The following is a 13,184-nucleotide window of genomic DNA, read 5'->3' on the forward strand; positions in this document are numbered from 1 at the left end:
ATGGGTGTTGGACTTTGTCAAATGCCTTTTCTGCATCAACTGAGATTATCATGTGATTCTTTTCTTTCCTTTTATTTATGTGGTGGATTATGTTGATTGAATTTCTAATGTTGAACCATCCTTGCATACCTGGTATGAATCCTACTTGGTCGTGGTGTATTGTTTTTTTGATATGATGCTGTATTCTATTGGCTAGAATTTTGTTGAGAATTTTTGCATCTATATTGGTGAGAGATATCGGTCTGTAATTTTCGTTTTTTTTGTTTTGTGGTGTCTTTTCCTGGTTTTGGTGTCAGGGTTATGCTGGCCTCATAGCATGAATTTGGAAGTGTTGCTTCCTTTTCTATGTTCTGAAGTATTTTGAGTAGTACTGGTATAAGCTCTTCTCTTAATGTTTTGTAGAATTCTCCAGTGAAGCCATCTGGGCCAGGGCTTTTTTTTTTTTTGTTGGGAGTTTTTTTATTACCCTTTCAGTCCCTTCTCTTGTTATAAGTCTGTTCAGATTTTCAACATCACGTTGTGTTAGTTTGGGTAGATAGTGTGTTTCTAGAAATTTATCCATTTCCTCTAGGTTTTCAAATTTTTTGGAGTATAGTTTTTCATAATACTCTGTTATAATTCTTTTGATTTCAGTTGGGTCTGTTGTAATGTCCCATTTCATTTCTTATTTGGGTTATTTGTGTCCTATTCAGTTTTTCGTCAGTCTGACCAGTGGTTTGTCGGTTTTGTTGATCCTTTCAAAGATCCAACTTTTGGTTTTGTTGATTCTTTCTATTGTTTTTCTATTCCCTATTTTATTTATTTTTGCTCTGAGTTTTATTATTTCCTTTCCTCTAGTGGCTGTGGGATTTTTTTGCTGTTCTCTTTTGATTTGTTTGAGTTCTGGAGTTAATGTTTTGATTTTGTCCCTTTCTTCTTTTTTGATGTGTGCATCTAATGCTATTGTCCTCCGACTACTGCTTTTGGTGTGTCCCAAAGGTTTTGGTATGATGTGTTTTCATTCTCCTGTGATTTCTAGGAATTTTTGGATTCCATCTGCATATAATTGATCTTTTTTCCTTGGTCTTCTGGTGGTTAATTTCTACCTTGATGGCATTGTGGTCAGAAAAGATACTGTGAATTATCTCAACGTTTTGGATCTTGTTGAGGATTGCTCTGTGGCCTAAGATGTGGTCTATTCTGGAGAATGTTCCATGTGTGTTGGAAAAGAATGTGTACTTTGCAGCTGTTGAATGGAGTGTTCTGTATATGTCTATGAGGTCTAGTTGGCTGATTGTTCCCTTCAGGTCTTCTGCATCTTTGCTGAGTTTCTTCTTAGTTGTTCTGTCCTTTACTGAGAGTGGTGTGTTGAAGTCTCCTACTATTATTGTGGAACTGTCAGTTTCTCTTTTTAGTGCTGTTAGAGTTTGTTTTACGTATTTTGGAGCCCTGTCATTGGGTGCGTAGCTGTTTATTATGGTTATGTCTTCATGATGGATCGTCCCTTTAATCATTATATAGTGTCCTTCTTTGTCTTTTATGGTAGATTTTGTTTTAAAGTCTATTTTATCTGAGATTGGTATTGCCATTCCTACCAAAAATTTGGTAGCTGTTGTCTTGATATATTTTTTTCCATCCTTGGATTTTTAATAAATTTTTGTCTTTGTTTCTAAGGTGTGTCTCTTGTAGACAGCATATGAATGGATCCTGTTTTTTAATCCATTCTGTCACTCTCCATCTCTTTATGGGTGCATTTAAGCTATTTACATTCAGTGTAATTATTGATAGGTGTGAGTTTATTGCTGTTATTCTGTCCAGTCATTTGAATGTTGTGTCTCCACTCTGTTTCACAGTTAGGCTATCACTGATCGCCATACTTCAACACCAATGAAAGTTTCTTCTTTTGCCCCTCTTACTAGCTGTTTAGTGCCTCAAGTTGATGGAAGACTAAGACAGCAAATCCTTAAATGTATGCCACAGATGTCCATAATACATACATGCACACAAACGTAGGTTCAGTCTTGCACATGTAAACAAACAATGTCCATTTCTTATTCACAAGAAAGATATGCAGACTCTTGTTCTAAGTCAAACTTTGGCAAACTGAAAACGGGAAATCCTCTTATGTAGATGTGACACATATGCTGTAGAGATTTCAAAGTGAATGTTAACATTCAAGTGAAAAATAAGTTTACAAATGCCTTGCAAATTCTCTTTCCTAGACACCCAGTTTAGTTGGTATTCAAGGCATTTCATTTCAATCAAGGGAAAAACGTTGCAGAGGGAATGCGGGTAACCAGATGTCCTTATGGAACAACTAGAAAGTCCCATATAGTGTGTATGCTTATATATAGATCCATGTATCCATATCAAAACACATATATGCATATGTTGTTATATTACTGTATATTGCATCACAGAAACAGTAATTTTCAGTCTTTTATGGAGCAATTTTAATAATAATGTCCTTTATATGGGAGCCCTGGTTGCACAGTGGTTAAGAGCTCAGCTGCTGATCGAAAGAGTCAGCAGTTCGAATACACCAGCCGTTCCTTGGAAACCCTATGGGGCAGCTCTTCTCTGTCCTATAGGGTGGCTATGAGTTGGAATCAACCGGATGGCAGTGGGTTTTGTGGGTTGCTTTATATTGCTCTCATATGAAAACATGAATATAAATGAGGATGGGTATCTCCACACTCTTATCTTACATACTCACATTTGGGCACTAAGGTATTGCTGTAGTGGCACCCTCACTACACTGCTGTCACAGATTGGACAATCCACGTTAATCTCTGCTCTCTTTCCACCCATGCACCTGTATTATATATTCCCATTTGCCTCACGATTAAAAATCAATTGCCATGAAGTATAGAGCGAACTCATGGCAACCCCATGTGTGACAGAGTAGAACTGCTCCATCAGGTTTTCAATGGCTGATTTTTCAGAAGTAAATAATCAGGACTTTCTTTCAAGGTGCCTCTGAATAGACTTTAACATCCAACCTTCAGTTAGCAGTCTAGCGTATTAATTGTTTGCAACCCCCAGGAACTCTGCCCTGCAACTCCTCACATTTATTAAGTGGAGGCCTGGTGGCACAGAGGTTAGGAGGTATGGCTGCTAACCAAAAGGTCAGCAATTCGAATCCACCAGCTGCTCCTTGGAAATCCTACAGGGCAGTTATATCCTGTCCTGTAGGGTCACTATGAATTGGTATCGACTCTTCGGCAATGTGTGTGTGTTTTTTTTTTTTAAATTTTATTAAGCAGGAGCTCTGGTGGCATAGCGGTTAAGAGCTCAGCTGCTAACCGAAAGATTGGCAGTTCAAACCCACCAGCCACTCCTTGGAAACCCTGTGGGGCAGTTTTGCTCTGTCCTACAGGATCGCTATGAGTCAGAATTGACTCAACCGCAACAGATATTCTAGTTAAATGCCTGTTTGCTCTCAGGAGACTTGTCAGACTGGTTAAAAGTGGGGAAAGCCGAGGTCCTGGAAGTCCTGGAGTTAGCAGCCTCAACTGTAGGTAGACTGAGGAATAAAATTTGATTAGAGAGACAGGGATGTGATCGATCAGGTCAGGCAGGCTTGATCCTGGGCCTAGAGTCACCTCAGAAATGACCAGTGAGAATAATTTTCTAGGCAAGAGCTGAGGTTATTAATGCCTTTTGCTTCTTGACAACTCAGAATTTTTATTATCTGAAGACTTCAAGAAATGAACTCTTAAGCTTTGTTTTTGTTGTTGTAGCTGCCATTGAGTCACCCTTGACTCACGGCAACCCCATACTCAACAGAATAAGACTGTTGTGATCTGTAGGGTTTTTATTGGTTGATTTTTTGGAAGTAGATCACCAGGCCTTTCTTCCTAGTCTGTCATAGTTTGGAAGCTCTGCTGAAACCTGTTCAGCTTCATAGCAACATGCAAGCCTCACTGACAAACAGGTGGTGGTTGAGCTTGAAGTGTATTGGCTGAGAATCAAACCCAGGTCTCCTTCATGGAAGGTGAGCGGCCTACCACTGAACTTCATCAAACCCAGGTCTCCTTCATGGAAGGTGAGCGGCCTACCACTGAACTTCCACTGCCCCCCACCGTAAGCCTTAAACTGCCCTGAATTGTTAGAAAAGAGTCTTGTTCCCAGGAGAAACCTTGACTCCATCTATCCAGAAGCATTCAATGTCTGTGGAGGGTTCTAATATAAGTTTAGTTCCCAGATGTTATGTGTGGGTCACCTGTGGTTGAGGTGTGTGATTTGCTCCATCAAAGTCTAATATTTATGAGCCCCAAGCTATTCTCAGAGAAGAGGGAAACATGCCCCTTGGCACAGATCTTGAATTTGCACTACAAAATGTCTGGGGGTATGATTTATATCCTCATTTGGAATTATCATCCTAACCTACTGTACATATGCACCCGTACCTAAGCTGGTGGTGCTGGAAATTTTGAGTTGTAATTTTTTCATTTAATAAGGTGTGAAAAAAAATGCAGGTTCTGTTAGCTCTAGGAATTATCTATGAAGAGACTTGTAGGAAAGGCCTGTGGGCTGTACTCTCTCCAAGTAGGGGTCTAATGGATCCTTGAAGAAGGATCTCACCTGGACCCTTTCACTGGAGCAACTCTTTGGAGGCTATGTGTCACATTTTAAAAGATATTTAATAATAGGCAGGGGTGTCATTTATAAATTCATGCCGTTCACTAGCATCATTCCAGGTTCATATTATTTTTGTTGGCTGGGAAATAAGTTAGCCTTATTTTTAAAAATCTGGTGTATAATGATGCTAACATTTTAAAGAGAAGAATCGTGTGTTTTTATCAGACATTGTGTGAATACTGAGCAGCTGTTGGGTGTTTGAAAAAGAAAAACGAGTTTCTTCATTATTCCAAATTGCTTTCAAGATATTGTGTGCATCACATATTCAGCAAGGCAATAGTTCATGGTAGCAATTCTGAAAAATAATAAAGTACATGTGCTTTATTAGTGTGTAAGCTCTCTAGCAATGACAAACAACCCCTTCTTTCAAAAGTATGGATTTAATTTTATATTTTATGATCATATACTGCAAAATGAATAAATCACTAACATATGTAATGTATTCTAGGTCTTTGCATCTATCATGACCAACTCTGATGTTATATTTAGCACGTAAGATTGAAAACCTGTTGCTGTCAAGTTGATTCCGACTCATAGTGATCCTATAGGACAGAGTAGAACTGTCCCATAGGGTTTCCAAGGAGCAGCTGGTGGATTCGAATTGCTGACCTTTTGGTTAGCAACAAGCTCTTAACCACTGCTCCACCAGGGCTCCTATAAATTGAAAGGACTCCCAAAAGATCGACATCCTGAACCACGTGCTGCCGTGACACTGAGTTTTTTAGGGACAGCCGTAGATTAAGAAATTTTAATTAATTCTAATTAACCATTTTCCCCCTATTTTATAAAGGGAGCAAAGCCAATGGAGCTAATGGAGCTGAATTATTTTCCCTAAACATTAATACCTGCGTTAGAAATTAATTTTTGTTTCATAACGATGAAAAGTATAAAGATGATTTTCATGTGGTTAAATACAGTTTTACCAGTGTTGTGAGCACAAATATATGGTGTCCATAGAAGAAAAGATGGTAGGACGTCATAATCTGGTGGGGAGAGTTACATGTGCATACAACTCATGCGTATGAAGCAGATTCTAAGTCTTTTAATAAAGCTAACAATTATTTTCTCAGGATTGCATTCTTTCAACCGTTAAACTTGGGTAGACGTTGTTCCTAAGTGCTGTTTTAGAGGTCTACACTTCTTCTCTTCTAGTTCTTAGCACATCACACTGTGTTAACTTCTTTAATTATATTTCACCAGATTATAAGCATTTTGAGGACAGGGATGAAATTCTACTTCCCATTGTATCTTCAGAAGTACAAAACAATGACCTGACAAATATTTACAGACTAAGTGAATAAATAAATGATAAACAAATTTGATAATGAGCCCCTGGAGTATAGGGAAAGATATTAATTCTTACAGTAAACTTTGGTAAAGGTTCTTATAAGAAGTAAGTTTAAATTATTAAAAAAAAGGATTCAAATCAATAGTAATTTTGTCAACGTATTTTCCTTGTCAAAATCCCACTATACTTTGACTCTTACCCATTTTTACTTTTCCTTTCAAAGAGTGAATGGTGTTGTTAAACCCGGTTGTCATCTTAAGTTTTTGTTGAGTATGTACTTTGTGTAGGCGTAAAATTTGCACAAAGACTAAGAAATTCAGATATTTAACGAAAGTATGCAGACAACATACCATTTATTTGCCATCGTGTTAGGAGGAGGGGGTGGATTATACCTAGATGGATAGTGCCTTCCCCAAATAGACCCCGGACAACATACACATAAAATCATGATTACGGTATGCATATATGAAGAATTTTATTGAAGGGCAGAGAGCCTTGCTCTCTATTGGATAATCGATATAGATCATTGTCTCTTAAAATTTTACTGGAATATTACAGAACAAACAAGGAAAGCTTAAATAATAGACTGTATATTCTTTTATATATAGAGATGGTAACTTAAACATATTTTTATTCCAGAGAGCACTTAAAACAGTGACTTGCATGACAATAATTATCAATAACTAATTGTGCAATGAATGAATGAAAAATCAATATTCCTATTGAAGATGCAAATACTCATTCCTATTCTTGGGAAAACAAATATTCATATGAATCATTTGATATATAGATTTTTTTTTTCCTTGTTAATGCTAATGGCTACTTTTTAACACCTAAAATATAAACTAGAATTTTTATGCCACTAATGTATATTTATCATTAATGATTAATCGATTTATAAATCTATACATTGTCAGAGATAATGCGTATAAACTGAGGCTCTGGCAGGTTAAATGACTTGCCCAAGCTAGCACGCTGGTACCTGGTGTAACCTGGATTTGAACTTGGATCAGTCTGATCCAGTCTTTGAACTTACTCCCTTACATCACACTGCTAAAATGGTTAGTGATTATTCAGTGGAAATTTGAGAGTCATGACCCTTTGTTGTATAGATATGAGTTTTGTAATCTTGTTGTTCAATAAAAGGCACCACTCGTAAGAGTTTGCTTAGTAAGGGGATCCAGGACCCAGCTTCCACGGTGGAAGGATGTGTACATTTAACACATTGTTCCTGTCTGCCTTTCCAATGCCCTCGAAATCTGAAACACAAACTCTAGACTAGGAAAGAAAAAAAAAAAAAAAAAAAAACCAAACCCATTTCCGTTGAGTAGATTCCGACTCATAGCAACCCTAGAAAACAGAGTAGAACCGCCCCATGGAGTTTCCAAGGAGCAGCTGGTGGATTCGAACTGCCAGTCTTTTGGTCAGCAGCTGAGCTCTTAACCACTGCACCACCAGGGCTCCTCAACTCAATTTCAGAAAAGATCGTCGTAAAAAAGTATTAATTTTCAAAAAAAATAAAGACCAATTTGCGTTTGCAAGTGACTTAAATATGTCACATGGCTGTTGCCTTCTGAGTAGGATATGTATTTTTATTGCAATAAACCCTTATAGACCAGATACTTCTTTTTGATTCCGTTTCAGTCAATTTACTTCACATAGTTTTACAGCTAAATTAATTGCAGTCTGCAGAGACAGAATTCTAAATTTGTAAAACTGTGCAAACCAAAGGCTTTCTGTGGATAATTTAACTTCACAGTCTGCATAGAAAACCAAAGAAATAGGAAGCCTTATATAATGTAATTTCTTCATTTCTCGAGGCAGATCAAACAGTCTCTGATGTCAAAAGGTGGTTATTTTGAGCCCCTGCTATCAATTTCCTGTCACACACAGCAACTGGTGGCAACTAAAAATAATCACCTTTGCCGCTAGCGAAGGATATGGTCACATTTGGCTCGTGGACAATGTGCACAAAAAGATTTCGGATCCCCTGTGCAATTACCACCCTCCAGCCCACTTATCAGCTTAGTTTGCGCCCTTTGAAAGCTATCGAAAAGCTATTAACAGGCGGAAGCCGAGAGCTGCAGTGCAGCACACCTCCGTGTCGGCAGAACGCGGCTGCCAGTGCACACCAATTAGATCTGACTATTCCCAGGACTGTGCGTTAGGAACCCTGTCAATCAAGGGTGCTACAGTAGCACGTGCAGCCGTGGGTGGCTGAAGACCCGTGGAGAGGTTTATCCAGCTGCTGAATGAGAATGAGTTTGAAGCTTTTTGCAAGATCATGGAATAGAAGCTCTGTTCAGTAATGCATCCCGAGGTTAACTGTTACCTGAGCAAGGACTCTAAATAATGCATTTCCTGGAGACTACTGTTGTAGCAGAAGAGAAGGCTGGAAACTGTAGCAAGATTTCTGTCTGAGATGGAAAGATGTCTCACTATCATTTTATCAAGTGCTGTAAGTAAGCTTGATATTTTGCTCATGTGGTTACCTTGCTTCTTGAAATAGTATGCTTTGTAGTTGCTAAAATTAAGGCAGGTCTTTCGGTATGCCACATCTAGGTGGTGACATAGACCGGTGACTTTGATGTTTCATATGCTGAGTATCTTTCCTGCTAATTTCAGGCTCTGAAATAATTCCATGGTGATCCAAATGCTAATGGTATAGAAGTCTTTCAAACTTCAGCTTTTTTAAAAAAAGGTAAATAGATATAGCAACAAAAAAAAAAAAAAAAGCAACTCGTAGAAAGGAGTTTAATAAGGATGTGTCTGGGTATATCAGCTCATATTAATAAAATATTTACATAACAAGTAGTTAATTGATATATAGGTGAGGTCGTTTAGTTGGTGATTTAATGTTCAATTTTACTGTTTAATCCTGCTTTCAGTGCTTAACTTGCAAGCTTGATCTTTAGGGTTATCCTTGACTATAACTTTTGTCCTTGCATTGTTCACCTTGAAGTGCTGAGGGTCTCCGGTGACATTAGTACCAAATGCTCTACAGTGATGCTCATATGGTGAAAAATAGTTCAGTGTTTCTCATGGGTTCATCATGGGTTTCTTTCATGCTGAATTTTCTGAGCTAAATAATAGTTGCATGTAAACCGTCCCTCGTTGGTAATAATGAAGAGGAAGACATTATTTAGAGCAAAAATGGCTTGCCTAGACATACGTTTCTCTCCTGTAGCACTTCAGAAAACTTCTGTACATTCATGTCAGGGTGTTAACGTGACAGATGACATTTGTTGAAAATGGTTTATTCTGAGGATTAGGGTTGTGTTAGCAAAGGACATCACAATACTAAATTTAAGTAAACTATTGATGAGGGAACATGGGTTTTGAGTGGATCTTGAGTTTTTAGAAGGATACAGTATTTGCCTTTCTCTTGTCTTTGACGGGAAATGTATTTAGGAATTACAGCTCCATGATGAATGAAAATTAAAATGCTTTATTCTTTAGCGTCCTCAAAGGAGGCATGTTTTTAGCATGCAGAACAGTTTTAACTCTTAGAAGAGTCCAATGATCAGCTTGTAAGTTTGAAAATTAACTCTTTAATAAATAAATAAAAATTGGGGATATGCAGCATATTTAAGAATTATGGGAATATTCTTTTGTTAACCCCTTAAATCTTAGGGGTATTATCTTGGTAAAAGGTACATGGGACAGTACTCTTGGCTGGTCTCGTCTTGCCTCTGATGCTTTACTGCACTAGCAGAATGTCATTGTTTTCTCCTCTCTGTACCTCTGCAGAGGAAATTCTGGAAGCCCTCTGCACCATTCCTACAGGGAACCTGGGTGCTCCTTAAGCAGAGTGAGCTCACCTGGTAAAAGGCAGGCAGGGAGCTTGAGCAGAAGCACAAAGTGCCGAGTGGCACTGACTTTGGATATAAGTGAGCAGTTGGCTGTGAAACATAATACGAGGCTGCCCTTTCACACTTGTATTACTATTGTTTTACCTAAATTCTTTCATTTTAATTTAGAATTCCAGAAAATGAAAAGAAGCAGTCCTGTCTAATAAATGGAAGCATTTGAAACAAGTTTTACAATCCACCAGCATAAGAGATGGGGTATAAAAGGAATAAATAGTGAAGTGTTCCAAATAGGTGAAAACAGCATTCCTGAGGACTGTCTCGATGTAATTAGCAAATACGTGTTAATGATCTGACTACGTTCTAAGCTCTGTGTCTGACAATGTATATAAAATGGAAAGGAAGCATGAGTATTATTAGATGTTAACTTCTGTGGCAAGATGGTACAATTGGATAGAAGAGTCTGGAATTACATTTCATTGATTGCATGTTGAACTAGTCAAGGGATGTTTCATAGAAAGAATAGGCCTGGAGTTGGATCTTGAGGGATGAATAGAATTCAGAACGATAAATGAGGGCATTCATGGTATCACAGGAGCCCTGGTGGCGCCATGGTTAAGAGCTCAGCTGTTAACCAAAAGGTCGGCAGTTCAAATCCACCTGCCGCTCCTTGGAAACCTTATGGGGCGGTTCTGCTCTGTCCTCTAGGGTCACTATGAGTTGGAATCAACTCCACGGCAACTGCTTTTGTTTTGGTAGGGTATCACAAGGTTTACCGATAGGGGTCATAATTTCATAGTTTAAAAGTTGTTCCTGATATATAAGATTTTCCCATATTTTGGTGCCTTGTCTCTTATTCTGTAGTCATCTGTTGGTTAGGTTAACTGGCCCACCTTCTTCCCACCTCATTCCTTCCTCTTGAGAGCTCAATGGTGAGCTCCATTTCTACCACACGCCCGTCTTTTCATTCTGACCCTAGCTTATCACCATGCTATGAACACTTCCAAACCAAGCAGCAGTGCAGGAATTGATTGAATCCCACGGCAGGAGTGAGTGCTTCTGAAAATATACAACATGTGCTTGAAATCATGAATCACATGTGATCCTGGTGAGGCTGGGGAAGCTCTATGGTGGAATGCTGGGTGGCCAGGAAGTAATACAAGAAGCTTTTAGTCACCTCAGGAGTACTCATGGTGTAATGATAAAGAGCAGATGACCAACCTGCACAGTCAGTGTAACTCAAATTATGTGCCTGTCTGTACTGGAAGGCCTAAACCCAAATTCAGCGGAGAATTTCATAGACCAAAATCTCTGGTTTACAGAATTATCACTTACTTTTGTTCTCTTTTATAAACCATTCTTTATTTTCAAGATTGTCTACAATGGGTATGTTTTACTTTTATAATCAGAAAAACAAAAACAAAACAAAACTTAAGGCAGTGTAAGAGAGAATATGCAGAGAAAAGAAAAGCTTAGCTACGTATCTTGGTGCGAATGAACCAGTAAGCACTGTATGCCCCGGTGTACAGTGAGTGAGGTACGCACAAACATAATTGTGCTTACTGATCTGCAGTGCTCATCTTCATCTGGATTTCATTAGTAAGTAAGCACAATTAAGCCCATGCGTTACCTTGCTTATTGGGTAATCTGTCTCTGTCCGTATCACCATGACATTCCTTCCTGCCTCCACGGTCACTGACCTAATTCTGGACGCTCCATATATTTTCTATAGAAATGTTAAGAACCAGTGTATAAAAACTCATTGTGGAAGCAGGAAAGTGTAGTAATACCACAAAGAGAAGCGCCGATGTTTCAATTATTTTTGCAGTCACCAAGTGCCTTTGGATGGATCTGTAGCAAGGTTCTCTCTCTGATACCTGTGCCTGGTAAGAGGTAGTATGGAATTTGGTCAGATGCCTCTGCTGAGGTGCAAATGGAATGAGAGGTGGAACCTGGAGGAGTCATGGGCTCTTTTTAGTGCTAGGTGAGACTTGGCACTATAGATTTGCTTTGCCCTCAGCAACCTAGAGCAGTAGCGTAAGACTTGCCCTGTCAGATTCCCTTTAATCAGTCTCCTGGAATCAAAGTCTTGCCGTTTCCACTCCTGACCTGTTTTCCTTCTAGTCCAGTCCTTCTCTAAGCATTGGGATTGCAGTAGGAAGAAGGTCAAAGTTATTTAAAGTGAGTACTCTCCAAAACTGCTAATTCTTTTTAACTAAGAATTAATTATACCACAAAAGCTGCTATTTTACCTATTAAATCACATTTACAATACCAGGGAGCCCTGATGGTGCAGTGGTTAAGAGCTCGGCTGCTAACCAAAAGGTTGGCAGTTTGAATCCACCAGCTGCTCCCTGGAAACCCTATGGGGCAGTTCTCCTCTGTCCTGTAGGGGTCCTATGAGTTGGAATCAGCTCAGCAGCAACGGGTTTGGTTTTTGGTTTTGGTACAATACCAAGGTCATCTGTTGTTTTTGTTCTCCTCAGTCTATGCTTTCTCATAATGCTACCTCCATTGGAATGCCTTCCCCAATCTACCGCTTGTTACATACATTGTTCACTTGCTCAAGAACTCCCACTGCACAAATTCTACAAAAACCATTGCAACTTTAACATATGGATCCCATCATTGTCTCATTTGCCATTAACTTCCTCTTTGCTCAATCTACATTCCATAGTCAGTAATTATAACCACTTCCTGAAAAAGACCCTCAGCTCCTTCACCCTGCGCCCCCTCTGCTGCAGTCACCTGGCAGATGCCTAAACCAGGTTGAACCAGCTTTCCAACTTGTCTGTTGTTGCATCAAAGCAGCTGGATGATCATCAAAGGAAAACATCAGCCAAAAGCAGATTGTAATTCATTTTAATTTCATGATCATAAGCCTCAACCAGGCAGACAACACTCTCCCACACTCCTACCATGTTCCCCAAGTAGGCACAGTTTTTCATACCTAGAGACCTCCTTCTCTTTCCTTAACCCTTTAATCATCATTGTGATATAAGCTTTCACATTTTCTGCCTCTGAGATTTCTTGGGAGACTACTTTTTCCGCAAGAAGTGTTTGCTGCCCTCCAGTGGGGACTTGTATAGCAGTGAAAAATGACAGAAACATTCATTGGCACTCATAAACCTAATGTAATTAAGAAAAAAGATATAAAGCACTATATAGGCTGCTAAAGATAAATCTTTAATCTTGGATATCTGTATATATATACATCTATAGCCATATCCATATCCAAACCCGTATCTATTTGTATAACTATATTTACATGTATATTGTACACCTATATATTTATACCTATGTCTGTATCATTTATAATTGTATCTAAAGCTATATCCTTGCTGTGTCAACTATTGTGATATAAAGGAACAGGGTTGAAGAATATGTATAAAATGATAAAATTATACATATTATACATATACATATTGCATATAAACCCATTGCCGTCAAGTAGATTTCAACTC

The 13,184-nt window shown here is 38.7% G+C and overlaps 1 protein-coding gene across 1 annotated transcript in view; it reads left to right on the top strand.

Moving 5' to 3' along the window:
* The first annotated feature begins 7,831 nt into the window (after positions 1 to 7,831).
* MYO16 (myosin XVI) overlaps positions 7,832 to 13,184 on the top strand; it is a 637,778-nt gene continuing 632,425 nt past the window's right edge. Inside the window, exon 1 of the mRNA XM_004382940.2 lies at positions 7,832 to 8,369. Coding sequence (XP_004382997.2) covers positions 8,342 to 8,369 — 28 coding nt within the window. The 5' untranslated portion in view covers positions 7,832 to 8,341. The remainder of the gene's footprint in view (positions 8,370 to 13,184) is intronic.

The sequence above is a fragment of the Trichechus manatus genome, unplaced genomic scaffold (genome assembly GCF_000243295.1).
Source record: "Trichechus manatus latirostris isolate Lorelei unplaced genomic scaffold, TriManLat1.0 scaffold00102, whole genome shotgun sequence".
NCBI classification, from domain to species: domain Eukaryota; kingdom Metazoa; phylum Chordata; class Mammalia; order Sirenia; family Trichechidae; genus Trichechus; species Trichechus manatus.